This window comes from Simochromis diagramma, unplaced genomic scaffold (assembly GCF_900408965.1).
Source record: "Simochromis diagramma unplaced genomic scaffold, fSimDia1.1 OVJJ01000131.1, whole genome shotgun sequence".
NCBI classification, from domain to species: domain Eukaryota; kingdom Metazoa; phylum Chordata; class Actinopteri; order Cichliformes; family Cichlidae; genus Simochromis; species Simochromis diagramma.
Genome location: NW_024387200.1, coordinates 9,601,918 through 9,623,176, shown reverse-complemented (window position 1 = coordinate 9,623,176; position 21,259 = coordinate 9,601,918). Strand labels below are relative to the sequence as shown.

At 40.7% G+C, this 21,259-nt stretch overlaps 1 protein-coding gene across 4 annotated transcripts in view; it reads right to left on the bottom strand.

The window, feature by feature from the left end:
• LOC120745457 (cAMP-specific 3',5'-cyclic phosphodiesterase 4D-like) overlaps positions 1-21,259 on the bottom strand; it is a 201,795-nt gene that overhangs the window by 49,708 nt on the left and 130,828 nt on the right. Inside the window, exon 1 of one of the 4 annotated variants that reach the window (XM_040050331.1) lies at positions 111-2,477. The exons of the other annotated variants lie outside the window; for them this stretch is intronic. Coding sequence (XP_039906265.1) covers positions 111-199 — 89 coding nt within the window. The 5' untranslated portion in view covers positions 200-2,477. Of the gene's footprint in view, positions 1-110; positions 2,478-21,259 lie in introns of those variants that run through there. 4 annotated transcript variants of the gene reach the window in all.

Genomic DNA, 21,259 nt, shown 5'->3' with positions numbered 1-21,259 from the left:
TAACTTCTGGGGAAAAACACAGAACAAAACAGTAAACCCACTTGAAGATAAAACCAGAAACAAACAGTTTCAGCTGCATGTTTAAAACTGTCACCACTACAAATACTCACCATATCCAGGAGTGCCTTCTAAAAGGAAAATGACCGAGGTGCATCATGGACCTGTCAGTGGGAGCACCTGGGCATTGTCCAGGCTTCATACCAAAGCTGTGTCAGCACTGGTCCCGCTTCCTGTTAACCTTTCACCCCTTAGGCACCCCTTTTTAAAAAAAATCTATTTAGCTATATATCCACAAACACTGCCCCACAGTGTACGTGGGCCGCGGCACATAATGTAGTGTCCCATGGTAAAGTTCACTGTTGTAAAGCGTACATTCAGACCAGTTCTCAAGTAAAGAATGAGCTCTTTCTGAGTTTCCAGCTTCACTTGTTAGGTCCTAGGGCATCATTACCAAAAGCGCCAGCTTGTATCTAACAAGGCAGTCTCACAAATCAAACTATATAGCACCATAAAATCCATTGAGATCCTTAAGGAAGATAAAAATCCTGCTAAATGTGACGGCTTAAAAGAAAAGAAATGTAAACTGGAAGAAACTGAAAAGCAGACTTAAGCCCAGTGTGAACTCAGTTTTTAAGTGAGAGTTTCAGCAGAGCGAGCACACAGGCGGCCACCCAGCAGGACCAGCTAAGCTCTCCGGCCGCTGCTCTTTTTTCCGTGGGATTCTTCCGGCAAAGGTTTGGAAATTACTGTCCCACAGCCACATGGTGAACCGGTTCAGGGACTCATTCCTCCGGAAAGCATTCCTTTTCCTGACAGCCAAACGACGCCGGTTGGGGAGGCAGCGGTAGTCACACCAGCATGACAGAGCATGTTACACACAGAGTCACTCACACATTCACATTTGCTTTCATCCTCTCGGCTTTGCCCCCTTTGTCTCTATTATTTTGCGTCTCCCTCTCTGTTCTGCCCTTTCACAACCTCCCAGGGAGCGAAGTGAGGAAGTAGAGAGGGAGAGAGAAGAAAAAAACAAAACAAAACAGAGAAGCGTCTCTTCAGTATCTCGCCGTCTCTCTCTGTCTCGCTGCTGATCGTCTCTGCCCTCCTTCTTCCCGCCTCCCTCCTCCCTCCAGTCAGTGGGATGTCCTGACCCTGTGTAATAGGTGTGCCTGCCCTATCCAGTCAGCTAAACCTATGGATCCTCTTAACACTTCATTCAAGAGAGGAACAAGACAGCACATGTGCAACACACACGTACACACACACACAGAAAACCTCACTGCATAGTCAAAATGTTGACAGAAGTAATCCCTTTCATTTCCTCCCCTTAAATCAGCTGCTTTACGTTTCATAGTAATGTGTGTTTGTCTCCGTTGGAGCCCTCCTTCGTCATAACAACGCAAGCGCTGCTGCTGCCCTGTCAGTTTGTTTTTGACTTTTGCCACTCTAAGCACACCCTCTGTCTGTTTCTGGCGTCTGCGTGCATGCCGGTGAACCATGAAATTTCAAACCACATAAAGAAAAACCATTGTTTTGTTTTGCTTTTTCTTTCCCTTGCACATATTTGTGTGTATAGAGTGTAACTGGTGCCTACAAAAGCATATAGGGGGCCTTCCAGGCAGGTTTGTCTCAGAAAACTTGATGTGCAGGATGTATAATGCATTCCTCTGTTCTTACACCAGCGGCTCCAGATGGACTTTTTAATTCTGACTGTAAGGAATTTAAAAAAGTAAATGTCATGCTGTCTTTTATGTATACTCGGTTACAACAATAACCAGATAAATCACAGCATATCTAGAGTGGATTAATTTCCGTGTCACTAAGAGTACATGTCTGTCCGGTGCAGCAGTCTGCCTGCTGAGTGTGTGTGTGTGTGTGTGTGTGTGCGTGTGTGTGTGTATATGCGTGTGTATGTGTGTGTTTTATTAAAAGCCATAGCTGTGGCTAAGCTCCAGTAGCTGCGGTCTGAAAAACAGGATCCAGCGCTGCTTCTTACACACATCCTGCCCAACATACACGTCAGCAGCTTCTCAACTCCTGCCAAGAGTCAAACCACCTCGCAGCCTCTCTAAGTCTGCACCTTCAGCCACAACAGCCACTCTTAAACAGGGCGGAGGAGTGCTGAATGTTGAGGAATCTCGCTTGTAGGAAAATGAATGCTGAAGAAATGCGGCTCGTTTGGGAAATGTGGGGAGTCTGTGTGCATGGACGGGGCCGGGTTGACAGCTTAGGCAGCAACTGGGAGTAAAAATAAAATTTAAGTGTCTTTAAAAGTTAAACAGGGGAGCAGCTAGAAAGCACTGAAGCACCTGTTATTCATTATGTACACATACAGAAAAACATTAAATCTCCATCTGCCTCTCTTCTTTATTCCCGAAACAGTCATATTGTTACAGAAATCATGTCTACAAACGGAAAGCAAACTCAGATGTCTAATATATATATATATACACATACATATACATACACATATATATATACACATACATATATATATATATATATATATATATATATATATATATATGTGTGTGTACTAGGGGTGCAACGATACTCGTATCGATATTGAACCGTTCGATACAGTGCTTTCGGTTCGGTACGCATATGTATCGAACAATACAAAATTTTTAATTTATTTTATCAACTTTCCTTCTGACGATGCTGTCTGTGTTGAGCGCTCAGTGGATCTGCGCTCGACAGTGCAGCCTAGGTGGAGTAGTCGAACGCAGATTCACTGAGCGCAGGGCAAGCTAGCGAGACAGAAGTTAAGCTCTCCTTGCAACATGGCAAATTGAACCTCCCCCACCCTAATTCAGATCTGGCGTTTGGAATTATTTTGGTTTTCATGTGACGTATGACCCTGAAGGTAAGCGCGTCATGGACTAAAGTAAAACAGTATGTTGGATGTGCCACGCAATGCTCAATTACATGGGTGGGAACTAGTGTGTTAGCGCAGTTAGCTCGTTAACGTGTTGGCCGTCCAGCCCCATGCACGGGGCGATCTGCGGTAGCTCGTTAACGGAGATTTGCCGTGTTGTGGCGTTAACGTCATTTCAACAAGATTTACGCTGACAGCACTAGTGGGAACACAACAAATATGACTGCACATTTACGCCGACATCATCCTAGTGCAAAGACAAGTGGAAGCAGACAAAAACAACAAGCACGCATGCTACAAACTTTACCCGAGTCATTTAGACAGCCGTTAGCACAGGATTCTCCTTATGGGGACCTGATATGTTTAATATGCTGCTGAGAATATAGCCCAGAAGAAGCATATAGTATAGCTTTTATTTTGGAAAGAGTCATTTCTCTGTAATAAACTCTCTTTTCCAAAGATGAGTGATTCCTCAATCAGATACAGAGCTCGCAAAATCACTAGCCCGATGTCCCGGGGCTAGCGATTTTTCCAGTCGGGCTACCAAAATCTATCTCTGCCCTGCCCGTCGGGCTATTGTAGGAAGGAAAAATATATGTCAATGCTTTTGCATTCTTTCAGAAATGTAGCTGGGTAATTATGTCGTTGGCATCGGTGAGCCACTGTCAATATGTGACATATTGAAATCGCGTTTGAATTTGGGCTTGTTTTTTGCTTTCACTTTGCAATCGCGCGAACTGTGTATAGAGAGCGACAGCACTGATTGGTGAGTGATGATAATTTGCGCACCAATTCCTGACATCGTCTTATCAATCGTTAGCTTACTATGCAAACATGACAAGTGAAATCTCCCGCAGCAAGCTTAAACACGTGAGAGGTTGATCGCGCAGAGAATCGCTGAGCTTATGTGAGTGCGTGTGTAAAAGCAGCAGGATTTATATTTCAGTTCTGCTGAGCCAAATAAGACAGGTTAGGGTGAAGAAGTGACAGCCAAAGAAAAGCTTACCACAAAACGGAAAAGTTATGACAAATCAGACTATAAGGCAAAAAGAAAGTGCAGCTTTATGGTTTCATGGACAAAAGAATTTCTGTGGCTGCAATATGACAAGCTAAATAACCAGGGGCTGCACATAAGTGGTCCGCAGGTGCGCATTCGCTGTCAAAATAAAAAACGCGCACAAGATAAGAAGTTGCAACGCGTGTTTGCGTACATAAGATTTTCAGGAGGAGGACAGACATTTGTTTAGAACTCTTAAAGATGTCGAAGAAGCTCCTTTAAGCAATTACTGTGATGTTCCTCCACCTCCAAAGAAATGTCAGAAGGAGTCCGAACCACAAAAGAAGCACGTATTCTCGGAAAAGTAGTTGCAGGAGCTGACTTCAAACAAATGATGAACGCACAGAGATGTGGTGCGGAATGTGCCGTGAAAATTTAATAAATGACAAATTAAAAAGGCATGAACATTTTTTTTTTGTATCGAAAAAATATCGAACCGTGACACCAAAGTATCGAACCGAACCGAACCGAACCGTGAATTTTGTGTATCGTTGCACCCCTAATATATATATATATATATATATATATACACACGCACTGTCCCAGCATAAATGTGTGTGCGCTATTGCATAACCCAAGTCACTGCTTTGGGAACTGTTGGTCCCTGTTCTGCACAATGCTGGTGAGCTGTCATGACTCATCGCGGAGAAACTGGAGGAGAGAGGAAAAAAATAAAGCGAGTGTAAAAGCAGAAACAAATAAATACAAGAGAGATAGTGACAGCGAAAGAGGAACAGAAAGCAGAGGTATGGCGCAGGGTTGAAGCAGAAATAAATGCCAGCATCTTTAATATATATATATATATATACATATATATACACACACACACACAATTGTACTATGTAAAAAGTGCACCAGTGACAGATCTAGGTAAGACTGATGAGCTATACATGAAATACAGCGGTAACGCAGGGCACGGAAGCCTTGAAACAACCTAAGGCTAGCACAATTACATGTTGTTGGCATAAAGTACTGGAACAGTATTAACGTATCATCATCGGTGACCTCTGCTTGTAAGCAGAACAATGTATTTTCCATCTACAAAACATCATATTTGAATCAGGCCTTTTCCATTACATTAGCGGTCTGCGTCTATAACTGGGCATCGGGGGGGGAAAGGGCTGGATTACACAACGGAACAAGTGCGTATCGATTGCATGATGTACTGACATTTAGCAAAGTACTTTTCTTTGGTTTGCTGCAAATCGATTGTCCAGAGAGCCCAAGCTGAACAACCTCTGCGGTCTAGTCATAGAGCTGGCCCAACAGCATGGCCTGCCAGCAGCATAACTGCTCCAGGTGTTTGCAAACCAACACTCCTTTGACTCTTGACGCTCTAAATAACCCTCAAGAAATGTAAGGCGAAATTTATAACAGTGGAATCAATACTGTGTTAAGCAGTAATGCCTAATAAACATGCTGTGACATTCAATTAACAAATTAAAAGGAGAATTATATCAATACAAGCCCACAGATCTGGCAGTTTAGCAACTCAATCAAGGCATCTGTATGAAAAAATTCCACCTATTTTACATTCAAATATCAGAGCAAATCTCTCTAGAGGTTGACAGAAAACTGGGCCTGGTGTGCATTGCTCCTCTGAGGTAAGCCAACTGTCCATCACTCTAAGTGTCACCCTGGAAATGCCTTGCCCCTCCCCCCTTGCCATTCAAAGATGGTTATGCAGTGGCATTTCAGCAAAGGTTAACTCATTCCCCCTTCAAATCAGATATTTGTAATTAGATTCCTACATCTAATGGGGACACGGAGGTTTCAAGGGCCGTTTAAAAAATGTGAAGAATGTTTAAGTAGCCACAAAAATCACTCACTTGTGCAATGGAGAGGTTTTACAACTCTTTGATTCTTAAGTCAGACCAACAGACTGAAGGGAGGGGCTTAATTTATTAGGAAAATATGCAGTGTTACAACAAAGCAGCAGCTGTGGTTAGTGACGCAGAACGTGTGCTGTGCAAACTCAATCAAATAGCTTACTTTCACAGTGATGAAAACTAGACTGCATACGTTTAGGTAACTAAAAATTGAAAACACATCAAATTCAGGCCTATAATGAAAGTGAGTGAAAGATGACTAACAGCACAAATCTGCCACAGTAAAGATTATCCTTCAATTTAAGCTTGTGCCAATATTATGACTGCATATGCTCGGCAAAACAGTTTAAGTACAATGTGACGAGACTAACAAACAAACAAAAAAAAAAAAGTTCCTTAGCAAACAAAAAAAAATGGATTAAGCTAAATTTGACAGGCTTATAATGTGCCTAATTACACAACATACATAAGTGAGAGTTAGACTCTAACACTGTGTCAATCTACCACACACATACAGATAGTTAATCCATGGATGTTCTCATCAAATCGTAAATGGCCTGCATTTGTATAGCACTTTTCTAGTCCCTAAGGACCCCAAAGCGCTTCACACTACATTCAGTCATTCACCCATTCACACACAGGCGATGGCAAGCTACATTGTAGCCACAGTTGCCCTGGGGCGCACTGACAGAGGCGAGGCTGCCGGACACTGGCGCCACCGGGCCCTCTGACCACCACCAGTAGGCAAACATGGGGTTAGTATCTTGCCCAAGGATATTTGGCATGCAGTCAGGAGGAAGCCTGGGATCGAACCACCGACCTTCTGATTAGTGGCTGACCTGCTCTGCCACCTGAGCTACAGCCACCCCAATACAAACTATGAGTTTAACAAAGCTCAGGCCTAACATCTGAAGAGTCACACTTGAGCAAACATGACTGAAATAAATAATTCAAAGGGAAGATTCAAAGCGAACAGACACGAGGCGAAATCTGCCTCAATTAATAAGTCGTCTCAATGAGACGGTGGGCCAGACAGCGCGGTTAAAGGTTTCACGAACATCCCGTTCGAAACCACCATTGTAAATGGTTACGTCTATTTTGAATGCTTCGCAAGGCTGTTCTCTGAGAGCAGGTACAGATGGGATTGTGCTGAAATATCAGCGGTCCATTACCAAAGGCAATCCTCGCTACAACACCATCTGGTGAGGATGGCTCTCACTAACAGTTGGTGCAATCAACTACGCTCTTCTCTCTGATACCTTCATTATCCCACTACTTACAGAAGTAAATGTTACTGCTTTAGAGTGCCAATAGTGGAATAAAAGTTAACATGCTTATTGTAATTTATTACAGAAAACCTGCTAAGAAACCACATTTAAAGAAGCTTTAAAGAACAAAGAGCACACAACTGCTTAAATACAGAGCACTACACTAGGTATGGCTGTGTGATTGTTTACCTGTAATTGCCCACTGACTGCTACATGAAGATATAGGATATTTTTGAAAATTATTAGAAAATTGTCTGGATAGTTTTTCTGTGACTTGTGCCGTGGAGTCACACAGTATGTCCAAAATGACAAGTCTCTTAAGCCCTAAACTGTCATGCGTATGTAAATGTCCATGTGCAGCCTACAGATCACAGTACTTTCTAAGTGTTGTGTCAACTGGCGGCATTGCGCTTTTGATCTGTTGCCATCAGAGAATAAATGCTGCACTGCACATTTCAAGGACAGCTTTGTACCAGGGACATCAAATTAAGATCACCCACTCACCCCACAGGGGTAAGTACATTTTGGAGGCTGGTGACTGTGGGAGCAAATAAAATTTCACTGCTCTACAGTCAGATGACTGTTTTGTATCCACTTTAAAATGCAAGGGTGCATTGTTGCTCCTACTGCTCACTGCTACGGATGAGACAGTTTGAATTTAAGGTATGCTCTTTATGCAGTTTTGTCAGGATTAGATGCTGAAATTGTGTACATTATAAAAATGCTTGATGCCACAGTTTACGTTTGTTTTACACATAATAAATACTTCAGTAGGTCAATTGTATTAGTTTAATAGTAATATGTGCCTGTTTTTATCCTACTAGAACCAGTCTTCTTTAAACGGAGAATATAGAGAGTAAATCTAGCATATAGAGAATAAAAAGTCCTCTGTGGGATATATGAAGCTGTCTAAAGCTCCTGTCGAGCATGCACTCAGATGACATTCAAACACATTTCATGCCTGAGTGACCATAATAGTCACTTTGCCTTAAAAAGTAGCAATGGCAATCTCACTAGATTGGACATTTAACATTTACATATCACTTTCAATATGAAACAAGACTGAGCAGTGCACAACTGCATTAATGGATAAGCAAGAGCATGATTCCAACTGTACATGCGTCTGTCTGACTTTCTCAACTCACTATGAAAAATAGTGGCGTTGGAGAGTGCTCTAAATGCCAATGTACATAACAAAAATCTAACTCGCCCACTTTGTCTGCCTTTCTTTTAGTGTTTAAATATTAACACAAAGCCAACTGCTAAGTTGGGGAAAACCAGCCCAAAGAGCACTTAAAAAAAAATGTTGTGGTCACAGTGATTTAACTGGAGAAATGAGTACCTGGCCCCTCCTCACTGCTTTTGTTACACGGGAAAACCAAGTGTTAGATGCTTGGCTTGGGTCTGCATGGTGTCATTTTTAACATGACTTCTCTGTCGGGACTCTTCTGAAAACCTATGCCACAACCTGATGTGTACATCTCTAGAAATGCGATGCGTCGACAGAGCCGGCAAATTTTGCTCTGTTGGATATCGTCGATTCCTCCTGTGTATTTCCGGCTACTTTTTACCAATGTTTTTGGAGTGGACGGTTGAAAGAATAATAAGGAATAGTGCAGACGCTAGAACCACTTGTGTGGGTAAGTCAGCCGTTAGTGAAAGTATATCTTTTGAAATGCGTTGGTTATAGCAGTAAGTCACAACTTTTACTTCAAATGTCAATATTCTTGGTTTTTGGTTTATGGCCCACTTATTCAAGTGGACAAGTCAGCAACTATAGGCAACTAAAGAAATTTGCTAGCAATCAGAGCAATCACAAGAAACAAGTTGGAGATAAAATATTTTTCCCTAGCAACTGTAGGGGAGTGGGGGAGTCGCTAGTCTGTAGTACTGTGTGACTGAGGCCTAACTGCTTGCTGCACAAGTCTGTAGAAAATGTTAAAATTAATTAAATACTTAATTAAATTTTAAAATAAATAATCCAGCGTTATTACTGATTTTAATAAACTGTGAGTGAGATTACTGTCTTACAAAAAAATATAAACTTTCAGTAACATGTTACTTTGTAATTCAACTGAGATACCATGTGTTAGAACATCCTTCTCACAAATGGAAACTGTTCAATTTAATTATCCGTTTGGCTTAAACTGTCTCTGTTGTTTTTAATGCTGTGGTCCTCTCTAGGCTTGTTTGTTAATGATGTAGAAAGGTGTCTAGTCTACATACTGTTCGCAGATATGTTAAAATAGCTTGTACTGTATATTGCTGTCATATGTATACAGTTTGCCCAGGGTCACACTGCATTAACATCTGTGTATATCCTATCCAATATTCCCCGTACCTCCGTTACCAGCCTTGGTGTCAGCTCTGTTGCTGAACTCCTCCAAAAATAGACTTCTCCTGCATTGCACCAACGTTGTGTCACAGTTGCAGCCAAAGCATTCGGCTGGCTCCCCCTGCATTGTCTGTGCCTTAATCACAGCACTGGATGAACCCAGTGTCTGGGTGTGATTAGTAGTTCCTCTGAGGGATTATATGACCCAATGATGACCTCCTCTGATATGCTAATTACTGTAGGCTCAGGGGAAAATTCAGGTGGCTGTTACTTAGATACCATTCAGCCTAGTCTGTTTATTATCAGCAGCAGCAAAAAATTGTCTTAGAAAGTATGACTGTTTTGTCCAGTCATTTTTCGCACGCGAAAGCTTTTAATGTGACACCAAAGCCTACTGGAATTTGTGCATCTGTTCGTTTCATTTATCTACCACATTAAAATGCACATTTCATTTCTCATAAGATGAGATTTTTATTTTCAAAGTATTTTTAACTTCTTTCAACTCAGAAGACAGGCATTTGAAAAAGATTTTGATAGACATATGATATCTTTTATGAACTGTCTGATACACTGTGGACTAAGACTGCTTTAATCCACACTCTGTTTGCTTTCACTTGGCTCAAACATGTGTGTGTCAGTATGCCACTGGAGGGTAGAGTGATATTTTTATGATTTATACATCATATCCAAGACAAAGAAGCATTTGTGTTCTCTAGCAGCATAATCTGCCCCTGATATTGTACCGTGTGGCTGCCGGCTGTAGCTGAAATACGATTTTGAAAGAAACAGATAAGGTAGTAAACAGTGACAGGACTGCAGCCATACAGAACTCATCTGCATGAGGCTCCAAAGCCTCTTTGCGTTCATGTAAGTTTATCAAAATGAAACAAATTCAAATCAGATAAACAGTTTCTTTGATCAGATGCCTTGTTAGCTAGGTTATCTGTGCACTAAGCTAGCATATCACACATTTAATAAAATAGCTAGCTTACTGTTACCATCTTGGTTTATCTTGTTGGCTTCTTATGAGCACAAAAGCCATTGCACAACTAAAACTGATGATGGCTTTTGAAAATATTTGTTCAAAACCAAAAACACTGAAAATTTGCTCCAACTGTACCATTAGATCGCATGAGAAAATTTCACTCAAAACTATAAATGTCAACTTTATGGTGGGACTAGAAGAAATGACAGAATCACCACATTCACTGAGATCCACACTAAAATGCGTCATCTGGGAACCACTGACGTGGTGGCCACCAATTCCAGACTCATGGCTAAAAACAGTCAGGGAGAAAAGAAAGACGAGAATAAGGAAGAATATACCCCTTCAAGCCAATGAGCTACACCAGAAAATTCCTTGAAAGACGAAATGGTACGTATGGCTTAAACATGGGAATGACTATACTGAAGGAAATTTGTGTAATGGAAATTAGTTGCAAGGCATCTCCCTCTCATGTGTTCTCTGACTGTCCTAAATTCCGTTAAAGGGCATGAATTATGAAGAAAGAGCAGCATGTAGGAAAGAGCACTGTGGGGGACTTGTGTGACATTAAACTGTTAAAGTAATTACACGTTAGGAGGAGGCTTGCAGGCTGTAAAATTATCTTACTCTGAAAATGGCTGTCTGTGACATTCTGTCTGCAAACTGAAGAGGAAACCACTGAACTCTGTTCACACAGAAGAGCACACGCCCTTCCAAATACTTGTATAACGGGCTCACAAGTTTAGATACACAGCAATAAATGTTAAGCAAAGGGCCAGAGCTAATATAAAAGGTAAAAATCTAAGAACTAGTAATAATAAAAAATTCTAGACAATTCTAGGCATAACCTGCTGGTTCACAATAATCATAAACCTCTGAAGTATCATATTAAAGGCATCATTATACAGACAGATACATTTTAAAATGTGCAGCAAAACCACTAGGGTGCCTCATCAAGTATACAGTTAGAAAAAGGTGTTAAATAGAAAATAAAGTGTGTGATACAAATGTGTTGCATATTTATTCATTGAGTCACTCAAAAATCAGTATGCTATTTATTAGATTTACAGAATACTATATGTGGCAAACAATAGTGTACATGCTAGTGGCCAGACATATTATTTTTTAAAAACTTGCACAATAATAAACACTGTATCTGTCTTGATTTATAGCACTGTGTAGAAGTCTTGAGTTACCACTTTTTATTTATACCTTGTAGGAAAATGGTAAATAGATGCAGTGCTTTACCAATTAGCTGCGGTAATGTCTTAAAGACATAAATAGCTGGATGACCTCTGATGTTCTGCTTTTAAATTCAGATAAAACTGAGGTTATTGTACTCGGCCCTAAAAATTTTAGAAATATGGTATCTAACCAGATTCTTACTCTGGATGGCATTACCTTGGCCTCCAGTAACACTGTGAGGAATCTTGGAGTTATCTTGGAGTTTTTGACCAGGATATGTCCTTAAATGGACATATTACACAAATATGTAAGACTGCTTTCTTCCATTTGCGCAATATCTCTAAAATTAGAAACATCCTGGCACAGAGTGATGCTGAAAACTAGTTCATTCATTTATTATTTCTTGGCTGGACTACTGTAATTCATTATTATCAGGATGTCCTAAAGACTCCCTGAAAAGCCTTCAGTTAATCCTAAAATACTGCAGCAAGAGTACTGACAGGGACTAGAAAGAGAGAGCATATTTCTCCTGTATTGGCTTCTCTTCATTGGCTCTCTGTTAAATCCAGAATCAAATTTAAAATCCTTCTCATCACATACCAGATCTTGAATACTCAGGCCCCATCTTATCTTGATGACCTTATAGTACCATATCACCACATTAGAGCACTTTGATCTCAGACTGCAGGCCTACTTGTTGTTCCTGGAGTATTTAAAAGTAGAATGAGAGGCAGAGCCTTCAGCTTTCAGGCCCCTCTTGTGTGAAACCAGCTCCCAGTTTGGATTTGGGAGACATCCTCTCTACTTTTAAGATTAGGCTTAAAACTTTCCATATGATAAAACATATAGTTAGGGCTGGACCAGGTGACCCTGAATCCTCCCTTAGTTACACTGCAATAGGTGTAGGCTGCTGGGTAATTCCCATGATGCATTGAGTAATTTTTCTTCAGTCACCTTTTCCACTCACTATAGACCTCTCTGCATTTAATCATTAGTTATTATTAATCTCTGCCTCTCTTTCACAGCATGTCTTCCTTCTCTCACCCCAACCGATAGCGGCAGATGGACGCCCCTACCTGAGCCTGGTTCTGTTGGTCGGTTTCTTCCTGTTAAACCTAAGCGCTTGCTCATAGGGGGTCATATGACTGCTGGGATTTTCTCTGATGTATTATTGTAGAGTCTACCTTACAATATAAAGCGCCCTGAGGCAACTTTTGCTGTGATTTGGCGCTGTATTAAAAAAACTGAATTGAAAAGTTTATTAATGCAGTGGTTTATAAATCTGCAAACAATAATGGAAATACAGTGGATAAGGCAATTCTTCAAAAAAGTCTTAAGAAATAGTTCTCAAGGCTTCTTAAAGGACATTCAAAGATTTTCTTTGGATATTGGCTGCCTTTTCTTCCATTTTCTGTCAAGATATCCCACACTGCTTGAATATTGTTGAGGTCTGGGCTCTAGGGAAGCTGACAATGCACTGTTAGTGTCTACTGTGTGTTGCTCTATTCAGGTATGCTTTTACTGTATTGGCAGTGTGTTTGGGATCACTGTCATGCTGAAAAATGAAGATGCTGCCAATCAGATGTTTTCCAGATGATACTGCATAGAGAATCATTATCTGATCTTTCTGCGTTCATAATTTCATAAATTTTAATCAAGAGTTCCCACAGCACTCCTTGAAATGTAGCTCCAAATCTTGACAGAGCCTCCGCCATTTTTTTTTATAGATGGCTGTAGACCATGATTGATCATGATTCAAACCAAAAATTTCAAATTTGTATTATTGAATCTATGAGACCATTTGCCACTGATTTTCAGTCCAATTATCATATAATTACCTCAGCATTTTCTCCCTGTTTTCCTTTCTCAAGACTGGTTTCTTGACCCTTCAGCTGAGACCCTTTTTGATAAGGCTTCAGTGAAGGGTAGATGGATCCAGGTGCATCTCCCAGGTCCTATGTTAGGTCTTTGCTGGATTTTCTTTTCCCCTGCTCCTTAAGAACATAACTTTACTGTTCATCTGCCGTAGATAGTTTTTTAGGCCACATCTTCTTTTGTCCTCCACTTGTCCTGTTTCTTTAAATCCTTCAAGGACACACTGCACAGCACACGTTTTTGGCAAGTAGCTGGGATTCACCTTATTGGTGCAACAATGCTAATTTTGCATTTTTTACAGATTCAATTAAAAGAAAAGGGAAAAACAATATGTCTTTTTGTGACAGGTGTGTCCAAAAGACACCCTGTAAAACTGGTTCTTTGGTAAGTTGTCTGTTATGTGCAGACAACATTGGTTTATCCCTTGGATTAGGTCCCTTTTTAATGCTGGAATGATTCATAGGTCAGTGTTAAGTGGTTCAAAAAAGAAAAAAAAAACAAGGACTATTCTGAAAATGAGCCACTGTCCAAAGAGAATCTCTGAAAGACTTTCAGAAACCCTGGAGAACTATTACTCAATACCACTTACAAAAAAAAAAGTCTTGAAGCAAAATATAGAGAAATGAGACGTTTGCACGGTACTGTAGTTCCTGTTAAAATGAGTCATTGTTGTGTGACTGGATAGGAAAAATGATTTCCATTATCCTGAATAAGGTTGTGACAACAATGCTGTAACCATACTGATATTCCATTTTGGAATTTTGACCACTATATAGTCATTATTAGTGGAATACAGTGACTTTATTTCCTAGTCTTTGCACAGTATATTGACAATATTCAGATAAATAAAATCTTTCTTTCACAACAATAATAAATTTGATAAAATGACCTCTATTACCCTCTGAAATATCACATAAAGCATAGACTCCAAAACAATAAGTCCCATTATGGTTGCATTAACTTTTTTTTCTGTAATCAGTAGCATAGTTCACATTCATCATTGCTTCTTGACTAAATCTGACAGGAAAAGCTGAGGAGCAGACAGCAATGGCCATGCCACCCCTGTCTTCTCTTTAATATGACATTTAAAAGTCAAACTATCACCTTCCTTTCTACCACACCTCAACATCACCACATGAAATCTGCCAGCATACTAGGAAATGCTCCGCAGGTGGGTTCAAGTTGGAAATGGCTGGTGAGAGAATACTGTCACTAATAACGGCAGAACAACATTTAATGTAAAATAGATCCTATGATGAGATGAAGAGAGAGAAGAGAAGAGAAGAGCATTATGTGGCGAGAGATCCACTAAATGTTTTATAAGATGCAGTGTTGCAATTGGGGATGGGATGGGAGGGTAAATGGAGTTTTAAGATGTGTAAAGATTCTGTAAAAGTCAGCGTGTGGGTGAGAGGAGATCTGTGTAAGGCTTGTTACATTTTTGTGAAATCTACGCGAGGCTGGTGGGGTGTGGTGAACTTTTCACATCATCTGGAAGTAGCTCACTTTATTCAAGAAATAAAGAGTGAGAGTTACTTGGAGTGTGGTGGAATAAAGTAAAGTAAAGTAAACTGAACTCATTGTCAAGTTCAAGATATCAATTTGAGATGATGATATGGTGTTTTATCCTGCTGGAAGCAGCCATCAAAAGATGGGTAACATCTTGATGGCTGAGCAACAATATTCAGGGGTCATGGTGGCCTGTGGTGCTTTATGGTGTGGTCCTGGCACCTTGGAATACAGAGTGACTTCACTCTCTAAAAGCAAGGAAAACCTGGATTTGTTCTGGTTCTTCAGCAAGGTAGAGCCTTTCAGGTATCACCAACAATACAGCAAAATACTTGTATGTTTGCGCTTAAAAAAACGCTGCACAATACACAACAGTGGCAGAAGAGATTAGTATTTTTAATTCAATTCAATTTTATTTATATAGCGCCAAATCACAAGAGTTGCCTTAAGGCGCCGTTTTACTATTTAGGTTCACTGTCGACATCTTGGACCGTTTACTTGGTTGGGTTGCTCCAACTTTTCAAGTAGGAAATTTCTAGTTGAGGATGTGTTCCAGATTCTAATTCCAACTGGGAACTTGGAAATTCAGACTTTGGATTTAATCAAGGACGCATCAAAAATGATGGTCAGGGGGTAGCAGCCCACAAAATGCCAAGAAAACATCCCCCACACCATTACACCACCAGCAGCAGCCTGATACAGACTAGGATGGATCCATGCTTACATGTTTTTTATTACACAAAATTCTAGCCTTATATTTTGCCTAAATGTTGCAGCAGAGCAAACAATGTTTTTCATATCTTATTTTGTACTATTTAAGTGAGTACATGTAAACTGAAGGCTCGGTTTCCTGTTCTTAGCTCTTTGGAGTGGCAAAGAGCTGGTGGTTTTCTGCTGCTGTAGTCTAAGGAGCTTGGAAAGAAAAGCGTCTGGACTTCTTTAAGTTGCTTGAAGACGTTTCACCTCTCATCCAAGAAGCTTCTTCAGTTCTAGGGTCAAATGGTGGAGAGTCCCAGATTTAAACCACGTGGGAGTATCCCCCCAAAGGTGGACAAAAAGGACCACCTGATGATCCTCTACCTAATCACACAAGCCAAGGTGTGAAAACAGGTGTAGGTCACAATCAGCCAGGGTTTCGGGTGAGCTCATTGTGAAACCTGGCCGGACCCTATCATGTGATTTCCTGAGGTCAGATGGCCCAGGGTGTGAGTGGGCGTTAAGGCGTCTGGGAAGGGATCTCAAAACTGGATTATAGATGGCAGACAGTTGGTGTCGTAAGCCACCGCCTCTGTTCAAAGATAGTCGCTCACAGTGGACATAAATGGCTTCTTTCACTCCTCTTTCAAACCATCTGTCTTCTCTGTCCAAAGTGTCAACATTGGCATCCTCAAAAGAGTGACCTTTGTCCTTTAGATGCAGATCGACTGCTGAGTCTCGTCCCCTGGAGGTGGCTCTTCTCTCTTCTAAATCTGGGACTCTCCACCATTTGACCCTAGAACTGAAGAAGCTTCTCGGATGAGAGGTGAAACGTCTTCAAGCAACTTAAAGAAGTCCAGACGTTTTTCTTTCCAAGCTCCTTAGACTACGATGACCTGGATGACTGAGAACCTTCACAGACATTCTGCTGCTGTAGTCCAACTGCTTCACGGTTTGAGATGCTCTTCTGAGCACCTTGGTTGTATCGAGTTATTTGAGTCACTGTTGCCTTCCAAACAGCTGGAAGCGTTCTGGCCATTCTTCTCTGACCTCTGACATCCACAAGCGATTTCGGTCCAGGAAATTGCTCCTCACTGGATATTTTCTCTCTTTTCTAAGATGGCTGTGTGGGAAAATCTGAGCAGCTCAGGAGTTTCTGATACTTAGACCAGCCCATCTGGCACCAACAACCATGACATGTTCAAAGTTACTGAAGTCACCTTTCTTCCCCATTCAGATACTCAGTTTAAACTTTAGCAGGTCATCTCGACCATATCTACATTCCTGAGTTGTTGCTATGTGACTGACCGACTAGATATTTGTGTTAGGGATATACCTTTTGGCACACAGGCCTGCACGTGATATAGCTGTGGGCTTCAAAATTGTAACCGGAGAAGAAATCACAACTCTGAACAGTTTTAACATGAGATCAAAGGAAGAGCCTACTGCTTTACTGGGAGCCATAAAACATCTTGTTTCAAAAATTTAACTTACGTGTAGACTGACACAGAAGGGTGTATCATTCCAATAAGTATATGTCATCCAACAAGGTGACTCTGCTCACTGACAAATATTCACTCCAGTTCAAGTAAAATTCCTCCCTCGGATATGTTATATAAAGCTCCCTGATGCTCGCTGCATTCTAGGAATTATTTTGTAATCAAGTGTTATATCCGCTCTCTCCTAACCTGCATCATCCACTTGGTTTTCTACAGTTCCAGGATGAATTTTCAACAGGCTCCAGGGAACATTTCTGAACACTCTGTATTGCAGTTGTGCTGTACATGTGGGTGGAGGAATCAATGTGAAAATGACAGCCTAATGAGTTTTCCCAGTCAATAAAAGTGTGAAGTCATTCCACTTAGTCAAAGTGCATCTTCAAGCATGACAACTGAGGCTTATGTAGAAAAAAGAATGCAGATGCTTTCTCTGTATTGGATTTTAATTTCTCTAAGACTGTTAAATCTTAGAGGAAAATGAGAGTAGTGGACACTAAAATTGATCACACTTTTGATGCCTCAAAGACATGCAATTAATAAATCTGATTATAGACGAACAGAAAATATCTCCTGTATTATAAGAGCTTAAGTATGGATCACAGCTCTGACACAGAGAGAAACTTTAGCTTTCTAATGATTTGCTTGATTAAAAGGAACAAAAGGAGGGAAAAAAACAGTGATAAAGTGACAAAAACGTAATTTTGTTTTGAAAATAAATAAAGTCTTGGTAGTGGCGCTTAGCAGTTAAATGAAAACATTTCTAGCTGCTGTGTTAATACCACCTGTAGACATTGCCAGTACTTTTAAAAATGCAGATGCAATATGCAGCATCGGCCATGTGTTCGAGGGTACTTGTGTGTGTGAATGAGACAAATGAAACAGGCTGTATTTCATAATGCTACTGGAGGTCAACAGGGTACCTTTTAATTGAAACACCGGTTCTCTTACCAGGCCACTGAAAATCTAATCTCACCAACACAGTCCTGTGGAAGCAGATGTAAATGCCATCCTCTTAAATAACTACAAATGTTTTCTTTCAAATTCTGTGGACTGGCTGGCTGAATTGAAAAGGAAAGAAACATGTTTCTAGATACCCTCAGGAGAAAGCCCATTTGCCTAATGTTAACATTTACACAGAGGGGTAAATGGGCATATCCAAAAGCTAAAGGTAGGATGTTTTTTCTTTACAGGTGAGGCAACCATAGACTATATATAGAAGAAGGATAAAGCCTCCAAAGTGTACAAAAATGAAGCTAACGCAGAAGTGCCTTAAACCTGCATTAAGACCCACATTAGAGGGAAAGCAAAGCTGTTGATATACCAGTTGCTTTATGTTCCTACCCTGACATAAGGCCCTGAGCTCTGGGCAGTGACCAAAAGAATGATGTCATGGGCTCAAATGAAATGTAGTTCCTCATAATGGTGGAATCTCCCTTTGAAGAGGGAGGGCCTGAGGGGAGAGACAATAGTCTTCCACATCGGAAGGAGCCAGTTGAGGTGATTCAGGCAACTAACTAGTATGCCTCCTCTGTGAGGAGGCAGTGTTTCAGGCATGCACTGGGGTAGAACCAGGACATACTGGCTTGAGAACACTGTGTAGAGGGAAGTCTGGACCTGAACAACCATGGATGGATGGCCCTCGTGTTTACTTGATCATATTACTTTGCTGTTGTAGTCTCAATCATCAGTTTCATGTCTTAATGAATACAACATGATGTTCAATTATGGTTTAATTTAGATGAAAAGAGATTGCAAAGTACAAATTATTGTGTGGCTACCTTGTGATTGACAAGTCACAACCGTGTAAGCACGAAGTGTGCCTCGGTTCCTCAGCTACATTTACCACTCGCTCGTCAAGCCCAGGCCAGCAGAGTGGTGCGGTGGTTTAAAATGTCACTTAACGAGATTGTCCTGGATTCTAACACACCAGTGAGCTGGTTGTATCATATGTCCCCCTGCATTTCCATGGGTTCTTTTAAGGTACTCTAGCATCCTTGCATAGTACAAAGATATGCATATGTACATGTCCATAGGTTGGACTGTGAGTGTGAATGGCTGTCTGGGGTGCACCCTGCTCTTTGCTCCGTGGCAGCTGGAATAGACTCCAGTCCATCCATGACCCTGAACTGGGCAAGCAGTTAAGAAACTCGATGGACGATTGTCAAGTTGAGTTTGAGAAAAAAGACGGCAATGGTGATAATGCTCAAATAGCATGAAAATCGCTTCACAAATGAATGAATCTCATTACGGCAGCTATCTTTAATATATAGTCTATGCACCTGACACAGTGTCAGCCACAGACAATAACAAAGCATTATGTTACTGCTATTAAGTGCTACTGACTGAGTAGCGGCTAATTCCCACAGCTGAGTTATGGACAGTGAAACATCTACTTAGCAAGCCTGGCATGGCATCAGTCAGTCAGCTGTTGCTGCAAGGAGTGTTTCAGATTTAGTAGATGTTAAGTATAAAGATAAAAACATGCTTTAAAAACAAATAATTACCTGGATTATATTATGCAACTGAACGGTTCAATAGTCAAGATATAAATGTCTTTATCATACGTTCTTCTCATCTCCTAAAAACAAGAAGAAAACAAAAAAGAATCTCTGCATTTTTTCTTTATGAGGAATATAATAGGTCCCTAAGAGCAGAAATGAATTCTCTTCAAAGTGACTGGTATAAAGGGAGTACTCATAAAAATTCTTGCTTTCTCTGACCGTGACTGCAGTTGTATCACAGGAAGTATGCTGCAGAGTGGGTGGGGATGGATGCATGAATACACCAACAAAGAGAATACAGTTATATTACAAGGAAGGCACAAGCAGAACGAGGCACAGAGCAAAGCAAAGACAGAAAAACAACGAGAGAACAAACAGAATGCTGATTTGAATGCCTCTACAAGTTGTTGTCTACAAGCTCCGTATCAGCAAAAGATGCCTTAAATCCCAACCAAACTCCACATCTCCAAAAATTGCTATACTCCACACAAGCAGTACATGTACAAATGCAAAAAAAAACCCCAAACAAACAAAAAAAGTAGAAAGGGATTGAGGAGAAAAAGAGAAGAGAGAGTGAGAGAAAGGCCAATAGTGTGAGAACATGACAACAACATAGTTACATAAGAGATAGAAGCAGCATGGGAGCTACCATAGGGTAGCTCCTGGGCTTCTGCGAGTTGCAGAATGACGCATTGCCCTCACATACACACACACGCACACACACACACACTCACAAACCCCTCTCAGTGCAGTAAATGGCACATATTCACACCGATGTGCTCTATGCAAGAGAAGCCACACCCACACATTTATCACAATCTAGCTCACGACAGCAGGAGTGACAATACACTTACTATAACACTGCCTAGCAGCAGAGGAGCAGAAATACAATATTTACAATCAGTTCAATCCATGTACTATTAGGAGACCACAGGGTACAGCAGCCATGAGCCAATAAAATAATAAGTAGCCTTATATCCGCCCACTCTTCTTGTATGGGGTCCCTAACTGATATTTTGGCTTTTTCCAGCCATTAAAGCTGCTTCATACCTCTGCATGCAGTCTGACTGATAATAAATGGTGAGATTTATCAAGTGCAGCTCAGCTGCTAAATGTCAGATTTTGAGCCTAGGCAGGAATAGATGACTGATGGGGCTAACCTTTTTTTTTCTAAGATCTATAAAGCAGGAAATTTTGCAATCAGCAAACCTACTATCTACTTAATTTATTCTTTCAATGCAATTTATTTATATAGCACAAAATCACTACTGTAGTCATCTCAAGTCACTTTCTGTTGTAAGGTAAATAGGGCTTTCTTATCCCGATAACGATATATATTGCAAAATAGTACATTTTCTGTAAATTCTGTGAATCTCGGGCAACTCGACTTGTGTGAAATGTTTTCAGCTGAGCATCGTGTACCTGGAGTCGAGTGTTTTGACCGATGCATGAAGCTACACCTTTTTAGACACAAGTAGTAATGGCCGCCGTTTTCTCTGTGAGTATTTATTACACGGCGTGCTGCCGGAAAAGCCTGTTCTAACGTTTGAGTCTAAGGTTTATTTTCAGCACTTACGTATAAGTAAGCGTATAATATGAAACGATAGATGTTTTCATATCGTCATACATCGTCGTATTGAATTCA